The sequence below is a fragment of the Canis lupus genome, chromosome 27 (assembly GCF_048164855.1).
Source record: "Canis lupus baileyi chromosome 27, mCanLup2.hap1, whole genome shotgun sequence".
Classification (NCBI taxonomy): domain Eukaryota; kingdom Metazoa; phylum Chordata; class Mammalia; order Carnivora; family Canidae; genus Canis; species Canis lupus.
The window spans coordinates 27,976,140-27,998,312 of NC_132864.1; the positions used below are offsets into that span (position 1 = coordinate 27,976,140).

Sequence of the window (22,173 nt, forward strand, 5' to 3'; positions counted from 1 at the left end):
CGCCTCGAGCCCGACCCAGCCCTCTGAGCGGCTCACAACCCTGTCGTCACGGCAAAGACATTCTCAGAGAAATGACACGTCGTGGCTTCCTGGGATAGCGCAGAACAGTCAGGGGGCCGGAGGGCCGCCCGCCGCCCACCCTCTTGCACGGATGGACTCCAAAGGGCAGCCTCCCTGGCCGCCAACTACCGGACGCGCACCGTGAAGGCTGGCGGGGGAGGCCGGCTCCGGGGCCCACAGCGGGGCGCCCGCAGCCCCAGCGAGGCTTACCTTGGACTGTGGGCCCAGGGAGCGGATGGAGGGGACGGCGATGAGGGCGAAGCGCTCGTACAGGTACTCGTTGGAGGAGCTTCCCTTCAGGAGGGCGAAAGGAATGAGGTAGAGCTCCCCCTCCAGAACCAGGACCAGCTGCCGGTGCCGGCCCACGGGGCCGCTGGAGTGCATCAGGCCCTGCAGGGAAGCACGGGCACCTGAGTCGCTGCCGAGCCTCGCGCCGGGCGCCGGGGGCCCACGGGGGCATCGCCGAGTGGGGGCTGCCGCCCGCCTCGTGGGCCCTGCCCCAGGAGGAGGGCGGGCCCCGGCCTCTTTGAGTCTGCATAGCGAGGTGAGCGACCCGGCCACCTGTCAAGGAGGGGATGCCCCACAAGACAAGGACCGGCCCCGTGGTCTATCCCAGAAGGAGCCCTGGGAGTCAGGGTGTAGCCCAGAGGGCCAGGCCACGGGATGCTACATTGGCCCAGAAACGCTAAGAGCAGTGCAGGTGTGACTCCTGTCATAAGAGCCCGTGACACTGTGACACCCAGACTGGACCCACTGCACGTGAACAGAGATCAAGGAGCTGCTGCTGCACAAGGAACGCCCCCCGGAGCCTGCTGGGGGAGAGGACCACCTGAGAGCAGTGGGCGCCTGGCTCCTGGCCCAGCCCTGGCTCTGGGGACAGTCACACGGGCCCCTGTCTCCCTCACCCCCGCTGGCCGCCTGGGCGCCACTGCGCTCCACGGGAGTGAATGTGCACGCCTAATCCGTCTGACGTGCTGCTGTGGGTGCTGCGCTGAGGCCGGCAGCAGTCACTCAGCTAACCCAAAGTGACACTGCCTGGCGGGCCATTCAGTCTGTGCAAACCCCCTGTGGCTTTTTCTCTTTTTAAAATTCTAGATGCATCTAAAGAAAGCAGAGATAAACACTCTCAGGCCCATTTGCTCGTTGTTTGCTTAAGAGCTATTTCCCCAGAAGGGGTAAAAGAATCACCGTACAACCCAGGCTCGAGGAAGTGGGTGTGTCACACTGCTTGTGATGAATTTCTGGATTGGCACGGGGAGGTGAGGAGGGCTGGGAGCCTGCTGTCAGCTCCTGGGCCTGCTGGGCTCAACCTGGTCACACTGAGGCCCCCTCCTGGCCCTGGGAAGCTGCTCACCCGTGGCTGCAGCATGCCAAGACCTGGAAGGTGGGCTGGAGGAGCCGGGCGACGGTGCCCTGACCTCGCTGATGGGTCAGCTGCCGTAACAGTGACAGCCACTCACGGCTCAGCAGGGGCCCTCCTGCCCGACATGTGGGCAATGTGGGGGCTCAGGCCCCCTGCCTCATGTGCAACCCAGGACCCATCCTCAGCTGACCCAGGGTCACCAGGCATTTGTTGGACAAGATGCCGGCCCCACCCTCGTAGACCCTCCCTGGACTCCTGGACTCAGGGCCCAAACCCCAATCAGTCCCTGTCAGGTGTCATCGCATAGGTCACTGATTTCCCTGGGACAACATCACTCTTAGGCAAGTCCCCAGTCACAGGAGCACCCATATGCATGAATTGAAGGTGAACAGAGGAGTGCTGGGCAGGTTAGGGATGTAACTTGGAGCTGTTAGAGAGGTGTTACTGGTAGGGTCTTTGTAGGGACTCTGCAAACTCCGCCAGCGAGACCTGATCTGGGGCATTAGCCTAAAGACGGGCAAGGTCAGGTCCCTGAAGGCAGTGCGGGTGTCCTCTGTGACTAGGGATCCTGACCTCTAGGAGTGGTAGTGAGTGTGGCATGGCCCTACTGTTGGCCCTACTCCTTCACCAGGCTTGGGCTTCTCTGTCAGCTATGCAGGGTCCATCTTATGCCTACTGTGGACCATGGGGAAGCCAGAGAAGCTTTGGAGTCAGTCCCTGCTTGCAAGGTACAACAATGCACTCAGGAAAATCAAATGTATACAGGAACCCATTAGTGAGTCAGAAAGTATTAAGTATGGCATCACCACAGAAGTCCAAAATGGCACCCTCAGAGGGTGGGAGCACCTACCTAGGATGTGATGATGGGCCCTGCCAAGGGGCTGCCCTGGCTTGTGAGGACAGGGGCAGGCCTGGCCTGGGCAGATGAGGCCCATAGGGTAAACAGAGAACAAGGCTGGGGAGAGACACAGAAGCCAGACTGCAGAAGGACCCACCCGAGGTCAGACAGGAAAGTGTGGCTCTCACAGGCTGGAAGCACCTGCCATGCACTCTCTGCTCATCAACCTCCAATGAAGTGTTCAGAGGTAGATTGTATCACGGGAGATGGGCTCTGTGCGGTCACTCAGACAAGGAGAAGGGGACGGGGGACTTGCCAGGACTTGGTGAAGAGTGACCTCAATGGTGAGGAGAGGGAAGTCTCTGGAATTCTAGCCTGGAGATGGGGAGAGTTTTCCCTGAATGAGCTGCATACCCCACTTCATAGGTCTGGTGACTCATGGCTGGTTCTGAGCTGGCACCCGCGCAGAGCCCTGGGCGAGGGCCCCAGATGGGACCAGCGTCCGGGTAGCATGGAACGAGGCAAGTGTCAGCAGCCCGGCTTGCAGGCAGACAGGCCTCACGGCAGACTGACAGCTCCAGTTACAAGACGGCGGGAAACGAATCGAATGTGTCAGAAAAGATGCCCTGGAAACTGTCTTCTGAATTCGGTCCCCAGGATACACGGGCATTGCCCTTGCACTAAAAGATTAGCTATAATCCAATGTGAACTTGAAAACGGAAAATAAAGTGATGTCTCTATCCAAATTACATATCATCTATTAGAAAAGGAGAGACAATGCAGGGGAAGGCTTCTCCGTGCCTCTGTATCTCAGTCTAGAAAGGGGATCTGCTGGTTTCTTAAATCCTGGGTTTGAGAGATAAAAGGGCTCCTCAGCATCAGCCCCATATCAGCAACTAACAGAGTCCAACAAATTCCAGCAAAGACTCAGACTTTCTGACCTCTGACGTTTCTAGAAACGGATCTTTTAAAGTAGACCAACACAGAAGGGGGGGTGCTAAAATCTGTCTACTCTCCCAGTGACCCTGCTCATCCCAGTGCATTCCAGGCCTAGGATGGAAAAGGGGAGACTGAGTGCCCCAGCAGGGAAGTCTGGCAATGAGTGGACACAGGCCAGGCCCAGAATTTGCAGAGGGGGAGGGCTGTTCCCTTAGATGGGGTGGGCAGTGGACACCCGCAGGTGGGTGTGGGCGACTGTTGTCACTTTACAGACTCGCAGCTCCCAGTGCCCCATCAACACTTGCCCGGTGACTTGGTCCCTGCAGCTGGGTCTCCTGAGCTTCCTTGCTGGAGGGCGCAGACGAGCAACGCCAAGTGAGGGCTCTCCTGCTGGCCCAGGTCAGCAGCGTGTGTTTGGAGACATGCAGCAAAGCCCAGAATGTGTCCATCTATCATGTGCGGGATAACCTTCCCGCAGCCCTTGCTACACGACAACCAGGACCCATGGAACCTGCACACCCTGCAGGCCTCCTGCCCCAGCAGGCGCCTGGACTCTCACTGCCACCCTTGCTGCCCGAAGCTGATCGGCTGCTCTCCTGCCCCCATGCAGAGAGTAGCCTTTGCTTGCCAGCAACCTGGGACCAGCTCCAGCCTGGCCAAACCAGTGACTGTCTCTGCTATCCCGTGGGCTGAACCACACAGCTTTCTCGGTGCCCAACCTTTCTTTGGGTCAACTCCCTCAGCCCGAGAAAACTAGATAGTGTCCTTATAGCTAACTGAACTCTTTTGCCACATGGAATAAGTCTACTAAACATCCTCTGGCTAATCCAGTTTCTATCCCCCGACTGAGCCCACTAGATAGTGTGCACATCCATCACCTCACAGGCCTGTGGGTCACAGCCGGCTGTGGAGGTGTGGTACCTGGCACCTGGTGGGCACTTAGGACACACTAGTCAAATGTGAATTCATAACTGTCTGCAGGTTCTTGAAGTAAGGTGAACATAGGCCCTATAATTTTTATAGTTGACCCTTAAACCGCATGGGTTTGAATGGCGTGGACCCACATATACGTGGGTTTTTTCCAGCAAACATAGGACAAGACTGTAAAGGCATTTTTTCTTCCTGATGATTTTCTTAATACACCTTCTTTTCTCTAGCTTCTTTACTGTAGGATTACAGTATATCATACAGGTAACTTAAAAACATGTTAATCAACTCCTTGTTATTTATAAGCCTTCCGAGTAATAGTAGGCTATTAGTAGTTAAGTTTTGAGAGAGTCAAAAGTTACATTTGGATATTTCATTGCACAGAAGGTTGTCGCCCCACATTACATATGACCCGTGTTGTTCAAGGGTCAATCACACTGTTTTTTTTTTCTTGCACCTTAATTTCTTGTATAACTCATTCCCTTTCCCTCTGGTGCTTATAAACATTCACGTGGCTAAACATGTAAGTGGCACCTCTGGAACATCCAGTTCCAAACCTTAACCCAGGGACACTGAGAGACCAACCTCACTACCATTCTTCTCGTCCTCATGGCACCATCACCATCATCTACCAGCTATTTACTGAGTGCCTGTGACACCTGACACCTCTGAAGTCTGCCACCAAAGAGTAACCCTGAAATCCAATTTCCAAATCTGCAGTCTCCTAGGCAACCGCCACAGATCCTGAATGTATGGCTGGTGGTGACTTCTGATCTGATCGCCATTTTTTCAGTAGGGATCTCCTATACACACTCACGGTGACCAGCGGCCCTGATTTGTTCAGAAGCGCTGATATTAAATGTGATATTGCAGGTGCCCTGGCTTCTGGCTTAAGAGCTTTGTGCGCCACAAAGGTCACCGGGGTTCAAAGGATCAGCGTGCACCCTCTACATGCAGGGAGCTTCCTTTTCGCTAGAGGACACGTGAAGCTGCTCAGAATGTCACAGCATCACAGGCCAGAGGAATAAACATCCCTGGGGTTGGTGGAGGGAAAGAAAACTCCTGGGTCTGTGACTTTCTAGCAGATTCGATTTGGAATAAAATGGACTCTACTGTCTATAACAAGGATCCCAGAAGCAAGAACTGGCAGGAATCTGGGATCTTTTCCTGATTCAAAATCACAGGACAAATTTTGGGATTTTTTCCTGACTCATATTTTTGATCGAGTGAACTAATCATACAGAACTTTTTAAGGTAGAGAAGCCTTTTCTGTGATGTTTCTGGGAAATTTTGGCATTGTAGTTGGATGTAGATGGTTTCAGCAAATATCATCTAACTGTTGGAAATAACCCTCAAAGCATGACTGAAACCTACAAAGACTGTAGATGCTGTAATGCAACCAGAAATGCAAGAGTCAAAGTCAACCCACCTGACTATATTCTTTGGTCATCCCAACAACAAACCATTGGTTTGCCTGAAGAACCAGTGAAGGGTGGGGTTTGGGACTTGGACATTGGGGAAACATGACCAATGGACAGCCAGAGGGTCTGCCCATGCTGGGGGGTGGGGGCCTCTGTGCAAGAGTGGCCCTCTCATTCTCTGCTGACCCGGGAAAAACAAGCATGTGACCTTCAGGGGTGGGATCTGCCCGCGTGGGGCTGAGACAGCCACTGTTGAACACCCACTGTAGCAGAGCCAGAACCCAACAGTGCTGACCCAGGTGGGGACACTCACCTCCCAGGAGGCCACTCATCAGTCTGAGTGCTCTCACTGCCAGTTTTACAGCTTTGGGCAGCTTATTGCCTCCATTATTCCTTGCCCTAATCAGTTGTGGAAATGCTTGCCGTCCTTGGGTGACGTCTGTCCTCATTTGAATATCACTACAGATGTCTCACTCAGTAATCAATTAGACAGGCTGGCAGTGGGGCTGCCAACCCCAAGTATGCCAGTCTTGAGGGGGCCTCATCCCCTGTTCCATGGTCAGGAGTGGAGGTCTGTTTATTTCTGGGGACCAATATTCCCTGGCCATCTCCAAACCCTGAATCTGTTTAGACCCCTAGGTGGGCAGTCTTATCTGCTGGAGCATCTGTTCTGGGGTGAGCTGGTTTCCCAGGCTACTGGATTTTGCAAGAAATTAAGGGCATGACTTGGTCAGAGCTGAGCTCTGCCTCTGCCTTACATGCTTAGATGAGAGGTTGGGGCAAATCCCCAGAGCCCCAGCATACCAGCCCAACCAACCTGAATAGCAGGTGTCAAGTACATTTCCGGGGGCCCTGTGATAGGCAAGTCCACATAAACAGGCAGCCCCCTTCATCAAGCACAGAGGTGGGGGAGGAATACTTTTCCTTCTGATCAAGGTCGTTCACTCTTGCTGCCTATCCTACAACTACAGCTTTATACTGCAAATATAGGAAACAGGGAATTTCAATAAATGAAAATAATGGTAAAGATGGGACTAGAGGGTGCCTGGATGGTTCAGTCAGGTAAGCATCTGCCTTCCACTCAGGTCATGATCCTGGGGTCCTGGGATCCAGTCCCATATCAGGCTCCCTGTTCTGTGGGAAGCCTTCTTTTCTCTCTGTCTCTGCCTCCCTCCCTCTTTCTCTCTCTTTCTCTCATGAGTAAATATATATATATATATAAAGATGGGACTAGTCAACTAGAATAAGTCTAAACTCCAGGGGTCCTGAAAGGCCCCCCAATCTGGACCTTTGAAGAATGATTCACCCAAATCCCAGGCAATTTCCTACTCTACATCTGGCTCCTTGATCAGAGCAGCTTCTGGATTTGAGTGAAGCCCTGTCTGCAAACTGAGGGGGTGATCTGGGACCAGAGTTAGCAAGCGGCTTCCCCTAGAGCAGCCTTGGGGGCCTCGTCACATCCGATGCGTCTCATGGAACACAGCTGTTGGCACGAACTTCTTACACGACCCTGCTGCAAGACAAAGCTGGTCCGGGTCTGTCATTTCACCACAGGCAGGGCCCAGAGGCATGGTTTTACTGTCCTTTACTCTTGTTTGACTAAAAATGAATGCCAGGGACACATATAAGGTCCCAGTCCCTTTCACACGAAACCCTGGCAACTTTTCTTTGGTGACATTTTCTCCTGTGGGTATCAGCAGGACTTGACTTAATGTCTGATGATGGGTCATGTGCAGATGTAGCTGGGCCCTCCTCAAAGACAGCTGGACACACTCGCCCCATCCTGACAGCAAAGGACAGCGTGCTTCCAGGAAAGAGCCACAGCGGTGTTTCCCTTAAGCCAAATTAAATCAAATACTGGTGCAAGCCTACAGTAAAATATTATTCTGTTCCACTTTTCATACTGTCTGACCCAATCCCTTAGCCACAGGACTGGGGCTATGCAGAGGCAGTTGTTCAAATAATTATAGGCCCTATGTGAAGAGGCTAATCGTCTTAGTCTTGAAGTGTCAGTGATTCATAAGGTTGGACTTTTGGTTTTGATTTGTATTTTCATTGAAAATGCGGAAAAGGGTCTGGCTCTGCTGGGCAGCTGATGGCGCTGGGAGCAGGCGGGCAGGCAGGCAGATGGTGTCGTGTCGCCCTCTAGTGGCCGCTGGAGCTTGGTGTGCTGGCCTTGGGATGAGGGAGGAAGGCCTGGCCTTCCTCCTCCTTCTCCTCCTCCTCCCCTTCCTCCTCCTCCTCCTCCACCCAGGCAGCCTGGCTGAGGAGGCGCTCCTTGCAGCCCACCCGACCTGAGCACGGTCTGGGAGCATCAGACACGGACTGCCACCCTCTTTGCCACCTCCTCCATGTCCAGGATGGTGTGTACCCAACACGTGTCAACAAGTGCTTGTTGAATGAATGGATGGAACTTTTCAGTGAAGTGCTTTTACCAGAACATAACGGATCACTTCAGCTACCCAAGGACAAACTCTTTTGCTGACCATTTAATGGCCCTTGAAAGGTTTCAGTCTGGGTCTCTTATGAGGCAGCCACACTCCTTAACAGTATTCGAACACTTCAGTCATACAAGAGAATAGTTTAACTATCCGGAACCAAGGAGATGCTTTTGAACTAAATGCCTCACTTCAAGATGAGACCACATCCCTGCAGGTGGGTGTGCGGTGCGGGGGGGGGGAGCACTTCCATCCCATCCGTTCCTACAGTGTAGGTCCCGAACAACACAGCAGCCTTGTGGTCGGGCTTCCCCTGCCTTGGACAGGTAACGTCATGAAGGCTGGTTTCATGCACTGTTTTAACTTGTGGAGGGTTAGAACTGTGCATGAACTGACCTTCCACATTTTTACTGTTTAAGTCACAGGGGAAAGTTCTCAGGGAGAAAAAAACAGTGCAGATTTTCTAAACTTGTAGAAACCCTGAGAAGGATGACTCAAGCTGCTGCAGCTTCTCTCCTGGGGGGAAGCACGGCCTCTCTTCCCCCTTCCTCTTCGGGCCGCTCTCACCTTAGAGGATTTCTGCCTCAGGCGCACAGCCCCTTCCCAGTAACCACCTTCCCCTGACTCAATGGGGCACGTGTGGGTCCCCTGCAGACATGTTGGGAGACTCATGATCCTACCCTGAAATAAGCCAGAATCCTGGTACCATGCTGCTTGGCAGGGTTGGGGGCTCACTGGATTCCAAGCTGTGCAAGAGCAGGCCCAGCCCCTTTCTTCTGCCTCCTAGCCTTGGAGAAAGCTTCTAAGTGCCACACAGAGCGGCCACACAAAGTCCACAGGCTGATTTGTGCCTTGGGTCTTCTGCTTTGTATGCCAGACTACATGCAAAAAACAAATACAGCTTTGAACCACATACCATTCCATAAACTTGACCAAGTATCAACATGTACCAGGCCCCATGCCAGCTGCTGGGGACACAGAGATGAGGCACCATCCTTGCCTTCAGGGAGGGAGCAAGGGGGAAAAGGTGGGGTAGGCCAAGAGTGAAGCTCTGAGTCCAGTGAGGTATTGGGTACCGTGAAAGACATGGGGTAATTATGGGACCAGTGGCAGGGACGGGGATGAAGCCTGCAGGCTGATGGAAGAAGAGGGCAAGAAAGGCTTCTAAGAGGAGGGGACATTCAACCTGGGCCAGAACGAGGTGAGGTGCTTGCCAGCTCCAGATGACTTGAGTATCCAAGTACACGCTTGGTCACAGCCCCAGGCTCCAGCTTTGCCCTCTGCTCCCTGCCTCTCCTCACCATCCCCACCAGCCCATTCCATATTCATGGAGCAAATAATCTGGGACCTAGACACAAAAAGGGGAGTGCAAAGGGCCTCAGGAGGCCCAAGCAACTGAAAGAATGGAAGGTCTGAATAGCTTTCAGAGGATCCAGGGGATTAGTGCAAAATGTAGAGCTCAGGGCGAGCAGGGGTGGTAGTAAGTCACTGAAATGGTCTGCATGACCATTTGATGACAAATCAGCCTAAGGGTATAGGTGTATATTTCTTCCCTGGGATACGGCACACAAATCACGCTAAGCATGGCATCTGAGATGCTCTGAGCTGGGTGCTCTCTGAAGTCTTGGCCCTTCATTAAAAAGAGGACACCAAGGGGACAACAGTCCTACAAAGGACAGGGCAGCCCAGTGCATTGCAGGGAAGGAGAAGACAGGACTGGGCCTCTGTGCTGGTGGGACCAGAGGCCCTGGGGTGCCAGGAGGGGCAGCTATATGGCACAGCGGCCACCTCTCTCCAGGAGTCCTCCTGCTACTGCTGTCCTGTGAGCTCCTCCCACTCCTCTGAGCCCAGCCCTGCTCAGACCTGACACACTCTGTGGCATGGTCTCACTTCCTAACAAGGACAAGAAACAGCTTGGCTAAGGTCACCCAGCCGGGGAAGGTCAGTGTCAGATGTGAGTCTAGACTGCCAGACCCCGAAGCTCTGGGCTTCCCACCACCCCTGGCTCCCTGAGCGAGAGAAGTCTGGAGGGCCCTAGCAGGCATGCAGCCTCCTAAAACATACTGGGCAAGCTGACACACGTCCTTGGCTGGCCAGGCAGGGAAATGCTGTCAAGGAGGGGTTTCCTGAGGACACATTTCACCTCTGCCAGCTGGCTGAAGCTGAAGAGTGAGCCGCTGAGGGGCAACCTGAATGTCTGCAAGACAAAACTCCCACCTGGCTGCAGACAGTCGCTAGGATATGCAGGCCTACAGTCTGCTCTCCTAGGCCCGTCAATCACGCCCTCCCTGTCTGAGAGCCAGGCCTCCATGAGTGCAGGCACCTTGGGCTTTCCTTGGGGTCTGTTATGGACTAAATGCTGGTATCCCTCCAAATCTATATGTTGAAGCCCTAATCCCCAGTGGGATGGTATTTGGGGGTGGGGCCTTTGGGAAATAATTTGCTTTAGATGAAGTCACAAGGACAGTACCCCCATAATGGGGTTAATGCTCTTACAAGAGGAAGAGACTAGAGCCACCATGTGAGGACACAGTGAGAAGGGGGCTGTCTATAGCCAGAAAGAGGGTCTTCACCAAAAATGTGAACATGCTGGCACCCTCACCTGGGACCTCAAGTCTGCAGAACCATGAGAAATAAACAGCAGTTGTCCAAACCACCCAGTTCATAGTACACCAGCCAGAGATGACTAATACACAGTTATATGTAAAGGAATCTGACAGATTCATAAGATCCCTGAGCCCTTTGGTCTCCCCCACCCAGTTAGGGAGCAATACCCAGAGAAAAGAATGATGTACAAAGTCCAGAGCCACAGAAACCCATCAGGAGCTGTTCTCAACCTTCTCGAGAAATCCCAAGTGAAAGGATGTCTTTGATGCCAGGCTCTGTGATGGAGTCAGTGGCTCCTGACAGTGGCAGAGGCTGAGGGATCTGTTCTCAGCAGAAAGCACAGCCCTGGTGTGAGCTGCTCAGGCAAGACCCTCAAATGAGAGGCAGGAGATGGGGAAGGCTTCCCAGCAGGGCAAAGCAGAGTCATGGGCACATCCCCCTTGCCATATGCTCTTGGCCCACATGGATGGCATGGTTCCCATTGAGATGGGCACAACCTCACGCTTCCCTAGGCCCCAAAGATTGATGAGAAGATGGGAGGAGGGCATCACTTCATAGTGTACCTGATGCAGCTGAGGCCAGACCTGCCTGGCTGGAAAGGAACAGAGCTAGGGCTTGAACCCGACAGCTGAGCCCAGGGCATCACTCATTAACCAGAAGCCAACTGAAAATGCGCTTCCAAACACAGAGAAGCTGGAGAGAGATGTGTGTTCTGGAAAACCCCTGGTTGTCTCAGGAGCCCATTTTGTATCTAAGGGGCACATGTGGGCACTGAGCGGTAAACAATGTGTCCTGACGCCTAGAAGCCTCTGGGCCCCAGGGGGCACTTACCCCTTCCATGGGCGCTATGAGCAGGTCATACAGAGCACGGAGTGGGGGCCTGGCGAAGGAGCTCTGCCTCCTGGGCAGAGAGGAGGTCCCGTCCTTGATCGGCGACATGGTGTTGCTGACCAAGCTCGTCATGCTTTGGCAGCTCCTGGGGAGAGAAGGGCCAAGGGAGTAAGCAGGGCACACGCGGGGCAGGCAGGGGCGTGCTGCTCCCTGTGGAGTCCTGAAGAGGCAGCTAAGGGGCTGCACAGCAGGGCCCGGCCCGGCCTCCCTCCTGGCTTCGCCTGCTTCACCTTCCTTTCAGGTAATTGTCACAGGACAGTGAGCACTGACAGAAACCGTAGGGTAAACCAGCTGCACACAACAGCTTACATTTCTATGGAGTTTTTCTGCATAATCAAATGTCCCAAAGTGCTGTTCAAAGGATTTAATTACATCCTTGTGTGAAGCGATTGTGTGCAGGCAAACGTGAGGACCATTAGAATCGGCAGCAGCCACCAAGCTGACGGGGAGGACAGTGTTCCAAAGCCAATTAATCTCTGGGCAGGAGCCGCGGGCAAGACAAGGAGTGTGCTGGCCCCAACCCAGGGCTCAGGTCAGCCACCAGGCACCTGTCTGAGCCTCGGCACGGCACAAGGCCCCGCAGGACTCCTGGCCCGGCAGCCCCTGTCTGGGGGGCCCGCTCAAGTGCGCCTGACACTTCTGCTTTGCATTGTAGCTTATGCTTCGGTGTTGCCAGGCAGTTTTATTAGCACAGATGGCATTCTTGATCCCAAGGACCCCAAATTTCACACTGCTAATGCAGGACAAGAACATTCATTCCTTTAGAAAGTGTTTCCTGGGGTGCTGGGGTGGCTCAGTCAGTTGAGCTTGGTTTCAGCTCAGGTCATGGGATCCAGCCCAGAATTGGGCTCCCCACTCAGGACGAATCTGCTTGGGAATCTCCCTCTCCCTCTGCCCCTCCTCCTGCTCGCTCTCCCTAAAATAAGTAAGTAAATAAAATCTTTTTAAAAAGAAGAGAAAAAAAGAAGAATGTTTCCTGAGCACTGCCTCCCTGCCGCAGGCACTGCTGTCCGCCCTGGGGGCCTGCAGAGGGCACATAGCACAGGTGGGCAGAAGACGCAGCAGGCAGGAAACATGCCCACTTCCACTGAAGGCACCAGGCCATCCTCCACGCTTCCCTCTGAACCTGCCCACAACCAGCTGGTGTGGCCTCAGCGCAGCCTCTGGGGACGTTCTCTGCATCGCCGCTGGACAGTCAGTGGTCTCTTAACCTTGATTTAGACACTATGCACATTTTTGGAGTTTTGGCTACGTACTCAAGGACGCTTATGGGGAAAGACCAGGTCTCATACGAGATGCACCTCGAAGCTTTGGTAAATACTCTGGGCTGCTGGTGGTGGCAGCTTGAGCATTTCCTGAGAAAAGACCAGAAGGCGGTTTTCCCTCCTGGGCCTGGCCAGGATCCACGACAGTCTAAAGAAACAATGTGAAAGATCCATTTGTGTTTTCCAGGTATAGTTTTGACCCCCTGGCTTCCCCCTACTCTATCAGTGTTCTCAGAAATGTCCCACTTGACCTACATTCCAGGGCTGTGTGGAGCCAAGCTGTGAGCGCCCTCGGCAGCCCCCAGCCCCTGCATGAGAAGGAAGAGCACAGGGCTTGGAGGGCTTGGAGGCCTGGGAGCCTGCTCGTGTCTGCCCCTCTGTCTCGCTCGCTCAGGAAACATGTCATTACAAGCGACTGGGGCCGCGGCGTGTCTCTGCCATCAGAGCCAGCGAAGCACAGATAAGCCTGGAGTGACACGCAGAGGCTCACATAATTCCACAGACTACACTGCAAAGAGCAGCAGTCCCCTGAAGGGGGGGTGGGGGCAGATGCTCCCTCCAGAGGAGATGCTCTGGCAATGCTCAGAGCACCTGTCACGAGCCCACGTGCGTTCGCATTCTCAGCAGAGACCACAGCCCTGGGAGCCCGCATCGTCATCAGGGCAGCAGGACAGGTGTCTGCCTGGACAGGGGGCTCGTAACCCCACGGGAGGCACCTGAGTGTGATGACTCCAGCTGCAGGCATCCCCAGGGAGTGCCATATCCCCAGACAACACTGTGGCCTCAGGTGCTCCCCGTGATTCATGGGGCATTCCACAAATCCCAAGGCTCTGAACTAAAAAGCTTCTTCTAGAGAAAAAGACCCCAGCTCTAGAATATCCCCATGAGCCCCTCTCTGGGGTCGCAGGAAACCAGTATAATCCAAGCTGTGTGGTGGAGTCCTTCCAGTTGACTCAAAGATACCACTTACTGTAAGAGCTTAGTACCACATGCAGGGCCAATCTGATTCCTCCTGGCTGAGTGGAGTCCTCGGGGCACAGGACATCAGGTGGGGCCACCCTGAAGGCCTGTGCAGGGCACACCGCTTGCAGGGTGAGGCGCAGAAATGTGGTTTCTGGAAATGGCCAAGGAAGTGCCTGGGAAGGAACATGTCTGGAGGGAGTTAGGGAGCTGGGGAGATATACGGGAGGCATGCTGGGTGCAAATCCCAGCCTGGGGCTCTAGGTCTTGCTTTCTGAGCTGGCAAAAAGGGGAAATGCTGTCCAGAGGCACAAAGTGTCAGGATTAGAGAAATGGCTGCAAAGCATCCAGCACTGAAGGTCGTGGGGAGTCTCAGCTGATGGGACAGCAAGTAAGACAAGGGCCTGGACAGGAGGGTGGGCCACAGGCTGGGATTTCAGAGTGCAAGTGCAGATGGCCACGGTGTCTTTTTATTGAAACATATGAAGTGCCAGAGGCATGTAAAGGAACCAACAACACTAACCTATTCCACATGTGCCCCTACCTATGCTGGGGCAGGCCTGTGGGGTCTTTGTATGGGCTGCGAGGACAGGGGACAGCTCCAGGGTCCCTGGAGGTCAGGGACACCAAGTCACAAGACACTGACCAACTGCCGGTCAGGCAGAGCCAAGGGACAGCTTTCTGGAAGAGGGCCATTGGATGTGGGCACCATCATCCGAGTGAGCCTGCCTGTGGATAAGGTAGAGAAGGGCTTTCCACGTTGAGGGAACAGTGTGGGTAAAGGTACAGATGCTGGAGAGAGGGACCAGAGTGCCTGGGGCTGTGGGATGGTGCTGTGGGGAGGCCGCACACCTCCATAAGCATCACACTTGCCTGATCACGAAGCTCCTCCCCCAGGCTAATTCCTTCCCTGACATGATCAGAGGAGGGCCATCTGCAACCTATACCCTTTCCTGAGGACTTGCCACCTGGTCTCCAGGGCTGGTCTGCAAAGCCATGTGACACCCTACTCTGACCCCTGGCCAGCTTGATGCAGAACCAATCAGATGCTTTTGACCAGGGTTGGTAAATACAGTCGATCGAAGCACCTGTTTGCTCTAAGGAGGTTTCCTGGGACACTCTCTCTTGTTTCCAGGTAGTACAGACTTCAGTAACCAGGACCTGGGCCCCCCAGGTCACATAAACCCACCAGGAGAGGCCCCATGTTTGAACCTTTGGCACCTAACTTTGTCCTGTTCTCCCCCAGGCTGTCAAGCCCACCCGTACATCATTGATACTTGTTGATTTCTGCCCCTGAATGCCATGTGGGTGCTGACTCTTACTCTAGTCCCTTGCGAGCTCTGGCAGGCCATAGAAAAACCATCTCTGGAGCTTCTGGGCCCTGACCCCAACCAGCCTAGCCTGGACCTGGACACATGGCTTCCTACACTGTCAGGCAGGAAGCTCCAGAGATCAAGCCTCTGATCTGTGTTTCTATTCAGTGGCAGGGATCTATCCCTAGAGATACCATTTTCGAATTAAAAAAAAAAGAAAAAAAAAGCCCACAAAACACTCAGTTCATATTTAAAAACAAACAAACCTGAAACCATAATTTGAAGTCACAGTAAATCCATTCAGCTGTCTTTCCCTGAGTGAGAGGCATCATCCGTTGCTGGCACCCAAGCCCCCTCTGTGGCAGGCTCCCATGACCCAGCAGTGGCTCCCAGGAGAGCTAGCCCAGGAAGGGGAGAACTGGAGCATGACAAACTAAGGCCAGGAGGGACTGAGCGTCCCTTGGACCCCAGCGCCCTCCTGAGGTACAGGTTGGGGGAGGGTCTCGGGCCAGGCCCCTGGTCCCGGTGGTGGTGGCTGCTGGTTTCCTCACTTCCCCAGTCATTAGGTGCCACCGCTGCCCTGTGCAGACTGCAATCAACAAGCTCCCTTTCATGTGTTGCTTCTGTTTTTACCACAGCTATTTATGGGGTACATTTGCCTAGACATCTGCATAAAGATATTTTCAGTAATTCAAAACAGCCAAGCATTTGGCTCCTTAGCCCTGAGCCTGGAATTCTTATCCACAACAGTGGACTGGCTGCCTGTCACCTACTGGCCGTGGGACTCTGGCAAGTAGGTCATTCTTCTACTGTCTTCTCCTCGCTTGTAAAATGAAAGGGTTGGATTAATGTCCTTGCAGATCTTTTCTAGTTTGGGTTTTTTTTTTTAAGATTTTATTTATTTATTTGAGAGAGAGAGAGAGAGCGACCAGAGGGAGAGGCATAGGGAGAGAGAGAGAAAATCCTCAAGCAGACTCTCAGCTGAGCACAGAACCCAATGTAGGGCTCAATCCCAGGACCCTGGGATCGTGACCTGAGCTGAAGGTAGCTGCTTAACCAATTGAACCACCAAGGCACCTGGTATCTTCTGGTTTTAATAAATTAAAAGTCGACTCACTCTAGGAATCCACTGAAACACTTTGGATCCCTGCGCTGAGTGAGACACTGGTCCAGCACCCGGAGCCTGAAGCTCGGCAGCCCTCCCTGTGCTCACCCTTGTGAGCACAGCTTTCAAGCGCTGCCATCTGCCCTGGACAGTGAGCACTACGGATGCATGCCCCGTGGAGAGGATCAGAGTCCCGGCCAAATGGCAGCAGGTCTCCCAGGCTCTTAGCCCCCACTGGCAGTGGGAGGTGGGCGTGAACAGGTGTGTGGGATGAGGAGCCTCCTACAGTCCTCCTTGCAGGCACACCTGTCTCCTTCCCGGTGCAGCCACCACACTGTGAAGGAATGGCCATGGAGTGGGCTGGAGGGCCTCCAAGGTGGGAGTCTGGTGACTGTGCTGCTTTGCCTTCTGCAGGACCTTTCAGCCTGACTGACTTCTTTCTGCCTCAGAAATCTGACTCTAAGACAAAGCTGCCTGCCACTTCTCAGAATGGGAGCACTGACGGAGGTGCAGAGGCTTCCCATGTGGCAGGAGTGTGAGCCACAGGAGGGGCACATCTGGGCCCCTGCCAGGCCTGCCTCATCCAAGCCCTCTCTCAGGGGCCTAAGACGCCTGGTTGTTTCTCCTTTTCCGGTAAGAAACTAAGGCTCCAAGAGAGGAAGAGACCTGTACAAGGCCAAAGAGCAGAGCAGGAGCCAGGCAGGCCTCCCACCTGGCAGGGGAGGGAGGGGGCTTCATGCTCCTCCCGGGCTTCAGGACACACGGAGCCACCGGTTGCCTCCGACGCCGCCCTCCGCTGCTGGGTCCACACAGGTGGAGCTGACAGTAGGCAGCCTCTCCGGGGAGCTGCTCTGCTTCCAGCTTCCTGGGCGCAACCAGGCGGCCAGGATTCGCAGCTGCACCACCGCAGAGCTCCAGCAGGTGGCACTGGCCCCCTTTCCTCGAGGCCTGCCCATTTATCGCCAGGGACCCCGTGGGGCTAATTGACAGCCTAGCTCTCGGCAAAGAGATTTTCTCACACCACACCGTCTTTATTAGCTCATTCCTCAGATGATTTTTATTAATTTGCTTCTGGAGAAGAATTCGTTTTCTCCACTGCATGGCTGTCTGTGTGGTAGTGGGAAAAGGAAAGGGAGCAAGCCCGGGACCCAGGGAGAAGGGAGGCCCGCAGGGAAGGCGGAAGCGGCCTGGCCCCTGCACGTACAGAATGCAGAGCTGGAGATGATGTGTGAAGCGCTACCGAGGAGGGCAGAGGCACTGGGGTGTAGTTTATGTCTCTGGAATGATGACAAACACCAGGCGGCCTGGGCGGCACAGGCTGCTCATGAATCTCCCTTCAGGGATGAAGAGATCTATTCCCCAAGCAGGGCGATTTATAACTGGGATGGGCCTGCAGAAGACCCCGTGTGCTCGGACTTGCTCGGGCTCCCAGATACTGGCACAGCCCAGGCCGTGGCTCAGTGTGGGCTGGTGTGTGTGCCTGCCAGGTGGGAACCAGCCCTGCCCCGGGGGGGAGGTGGGGGGGGCTGCATGCCTAGAAGTCCCCATCAGAACAGAGCCTGGAGTGGGCACCAAGCCAGTCGCCCCTCCCACCCGGGCTCCTGGAGGAGGGGACCTAGGTCACTGCACACAGCTGAGCACTAAGCACCCAACCGCACCACATACACACTGGCTTCTCATGCTTTCATATCCAAAGATGGAGCAGAAGGAGCATGTGGATAGAGGGGGCAGGGGCCCGACTCTCCCTCGGGAGAGACTAAAAGGGGCCCCGCCCTGCTCAAACTTGACAACTCCAGGAACGGCCGGGAGATTCAATCCCATCTGTCTCTGCAGCACGGAGAGAGGAACCAGTGACCCAGAGCCCAGTGCAGCCGAAGTCCTGGGAGGAACCAGAGCTTCATACCAACAGGCTGGCTGTGGCTCTCCCTGACGCACACCTGGACCCAGAGGCAAGCAGCCCTTCACGGGCAGGCCCTGGTACACTGTGAACAGGGCTCCCTGATCTGAGGAGGAGGCAGGAGCCCCTGCAGAGCACAGGGGAGCAGCTAGGCAAGGTGCCATTGCATGAAAACACAAAGGGGCAAATCTGATGGAGGGAGGAACTAGCTTTTTTGAGGCTGTGCTCCTCAGGTACCAAGGAAAATGACTGTTCAGCCCTTCAGGCAGCATGTGCTTACAGAGTACCCCCTCCCCCGCCACCGACCTGGGGTGACCTGGGGTGACCTGGGGTGACCTGGGGTGACTGAGTTTACAATCTCCTGAGGACCAAGCAAGGCCTGAGGCAGCCTTGGAGTGAGAGCCTTGGAGCTCTCAGTTCCTCCCCAGGCACTCGGGGTCTCCCTGTCTCTCTGGGCATGGGGCTGTGGAGTAAGCTGAGCCGGGGGCACTCACCCAGGGCACACTCAGCCATGACATCTTTAGAACAGCAGGGAGAGGGAAGAGGAAGGAGTAGGGGACTAACCAATGCGGACGTCTTCCGGGGTGGGCTAGAGTCAGGCTGTGAGGTGCGTAGGTCACGGGAATCCTCACCTCACCTGCCCAGCCCCTCTGCAGTTACAGAGGGGCACATGGAGACCCCGGATTAAACTCCTTGCCTAAGGCCACGAGGTCAGGGCAGACCTCTGCTCCTGGGTACAGTCAGGCAACAGGAAGCCTGCAGCCTGGGGGGCCTGTGTTCTCTGGGAGCCTGAGGCCTAGAGCTGTTTTGATCTCTGGCCCCAAAACCCTCATCTGGAATGTACCCTCTCCCCCAGCACGGCAGACACTGCACAGAGCGCCGCCTCTCTGTGAGCAGGACTTTGCCTCCTGGTCAAGGCCATGCTGGGGGCAGGGAGGAGGGAGGCGGCTGCTCCCTGAGCAGGGAGCTTCCTCTAAATGTGGCTGCCTTTTCCATCCGTATTTCCCATGCGGCTCAGGCATAAGGCTCCTCACCCTCTCAGAACGTCTTTATCAGACATTTTCACTGTCTAATGGCCAGTCCGGGCAGCTTACCGTGTGTGCTCACAGCCACAGAGGTAAGCCAGGCCGCCAGTCCTAGTTCTGAGGGAGTCCTGCCTCTGCTCCTCCCGGGCCCTGAGAACCTCTCCACCTTGGTCAGCAGGGTCTTCCTCCTCAGAGCCGAACTCTGTTCTTGGGTGAGCCCCCAACAGGGCACTCAGACAGTGAGCCCAGCCCTTTGGTTCCTTCCTCCCTGCTCTCAGCCCTGCATGCTTCAAAATGCCCTCCAGGGCTCAGAGCTGTGAACTGAATCTTCTGAGGGATCTGGGCTGGCCTGAGCTCTGAGCAAGCACCCAGGGTTTAAGGTACCAGTGAAAAAATTAATTGGCAAATCCATTATATTCAAGTTGCCAGAGATGCCTCAATTCAATTTAAAAAGGACTCTGATACCATTCAGTGACTCTCTGCTGAACATCCTCCCACGAAGGGTTGTCTCCTCTGGGAGAGGAAAGCTGTCAAATGCATTTTAAGTACTTATTCAATAAGCTGTCGGTGCTTGCTGCCCGCTCACCTCCTTAATTACCAAGTGCCTGGCTTGCTGCTCTGGCTCCCTCCTCGGGAGAAGAGCCATGAGGCTGGGTGGGCTCGGGCAGGGACCCCTACTTTTCCAGCAATGCTGGCTCCCTTTTGCTCGAGGACCAGCCTAGGGCAGCACGTGGCCTCTCTCCTCTTGCTCTTGGGCTCTCCCACAATGGTCTGTTCGTCAGCACGTTCAGGCCCAGGTGAGGGGCTGTGGCACAAACTTCTACCAAGAGGAGTCACAGCCTCTGCCCACTAGGGGCACTTTGCTGTGGCCATTGGCTCTTTGCTGTAATGTGCATGAGGCTCCACCGCCAAACCTGCAGATTGCTGCCTTGGGAAAAGCTGATGCCCAGGCCAGCCTTGCATAGGCTTTACTTCCTGACCACTCAGGAGTTGGGACAGATGGCCCAAGCCAGGCTGTCAGTGGGGGACAGGCTTATCATGTACTCAGGGATGGAGAGAAGGAGAGATGATCCTGTGTGTGGTGGCCTGTCTAGCTAACGCATGTCCAGCAACATAGGAAAACCCTTTCCAGAGGGCCTTGCACCTATACACAATTTGAGTCAAACATGTCTGCCTCCCTTGTACCCAACAAACCTATAGGGTCTCACCTACTGGCTCATAAAGAACCTCCAGAGCTGTCCTAGTGTTGTCCAAAGACAGAAAGCACCAACTCAGGAGGAAGTGAGCTCCCTGTTACTGGAGGAGTTTAAGCAAAGGCTATGATCATTTGGCAGGGGTGTTAGATGGGGGGGGGATCTGAAGGCCAGAGCACTGTCTTTGGAGACTGGCAGATCTGGATCCTAATGCTGGCTCTGTCACTTACTAGCTGTGTCACCCTGAGCAACTAATTTAATTTCTCTGAGCCTCAGGGCCCTTGTCCTTAAGAGAGGGTTACAACTGTTCCCCTCATGTCTTTTCTAGGGATTGGCTAAAATAATACATGTAAAGCACTTAGCACACTGCTGGGTTCTTGGTAAGTAATCAATAGACATTCACCACGATCATCATCATCATCATCACTGCCATTGTTATTAGTTAATGTCTATCTCAGTCCTGACCGGCCTGCCTCCCTCCCTCCCTCCCTGCCTCCCTCCCTTCCTTCCTTCCTCCCTTCCTTCACTAATGAACAAGTAAATACCTGCACCCACTTAACGCAAGGCATGTAACAAGGCACCCTGGGGGATACAGAGAGAAATCAGATGTGGTGCAGCCTTGGAGGAGGGTACAGCCTGGGACATGGCCGGGCATGGACATGTTAACTAAAATGCAAGGTGAAAATAAATAAATAAATAAATAAATGAATAAATATAAATAAATAAATAAATAAATAAAATGCAAGGTGAAAGGCAATGGCTCCCTTCTTGACAGAGTGCCAGGGAATTTCAGAGGAGAAAAGTATCCTACTTAGGGCAATACACCATGGATTTGTGAATGGGGCCGCTGGAGATAGCACCCCAGAGGAAAGCCCTCCCTGGCTATGTCCCACCCAAGCCGAGGCTCTGAGGTAGGCAAGGGCAGGTCTAGGTTCCCTTCTGGATAGGACAGAGGGTAAAGGAGAATGCAATTGGAAGTGGGAAGAGTGGCAGAGCCAGGCCGTGGAGACTCAAACACCAAGCTCTGGCATTTCAACTTGTTCCCTGGGACCCCAAGTGAGAAGGTGATCAGAATTATGCTCCAGCCAGTGCAGGACAGCGGAGACCAGTGGCCTGCAGGCTGGGTGGGTGGTGAGGACAGCAGCATGGGTGATGCAGGCTCAGCCAGTGAGGGGCCAAGTCCTGCTCTGTGCTGATAAGATGGGAGACTGGAGCCACTAACCCTCCTGAACGTCGATGACCTTGCCAAGCATGCTCCTAGGATCACATTAAATGGCCATGTCAGGGGGACAGTGAGTCTCCAGGAAGGGTCGTGGCAGTGGGAATAGACAGGGATGGAGCCTATAAATGTTACGGGTTTGACCTGGCAGGTCTTGGCAGTGACTTGCATTTGGAAAGAGAGATCACTGGGGGTGGAGGTGGCCTGGCGGTTATGGGGAATGCAGGAAGAGCCGCTGGGCAGGCTCGGCCTCAGCCTCAGTGTCCATTAGGCGCTGCACTGGATGTGGGCTTCAGGCAAAGGTGGAGCAGCATTTCTGTGTGAAGCACCTGACGACTCTGCTAAAAGGTGGACTGTGAGTCAGTGAGTCTGGGTCTGGGCTGACCTCTCTGCTGGCTGGTGCTTATTGGCACATGTTCCGTATATAAGTTTTACTCCCTCTCTTCTACCTTTATTTTCCTTCTATCTTGACTTTCTCATCCATTTATTTCTTGTTTCTATGATCTTTGACATCTGTATGTTTTGGTAAACCATCCTAAATAAGTTCTGGAACAAGAAGTGAATAAAAAAGTGGTAAAGAAAACATTATTTATAAATTAAATGGTATCTTATAATATATATTGGTAAGCTTGATAGTTAGGGGTAACCTGTCGGGAATCCTTGTGCATTCCAAATAAACTTGTCACTACTCAACAGACAGGATCTTAAAGTG

General features: G+C 54.1%; 1 protein-coding gene across 3 annotated transcripts in view; it reads right to left on the bottom strand.

Annotated features, from left to right (window-relative positions):
* Positions 1–22,173, bottom strand: part of TTC28 (tetratricopeptide repeat domain 28) — a 625,508-nt gene that overhangs the window by 19,633 nt on the left and 583,702 nt on the right. For all 3 annotated transcript variants that reach the window (XM_072803063.1, XM_072803062.1, XM_072803064.1), the window contains 2 exons: positions 11,425–11,569; positions 271–450 (listed from right to left, as the gene is read on the bottom strand). In XM_072803063.1, coding sequence (XP_072659164.1) covers positions 271–450; positions 11,425–11,569 — 325 coding nt within the window. The remainder of the gene's footprint in view (positions 1–270; positions 451–11,424; positions 11,570–22,173) is intronic.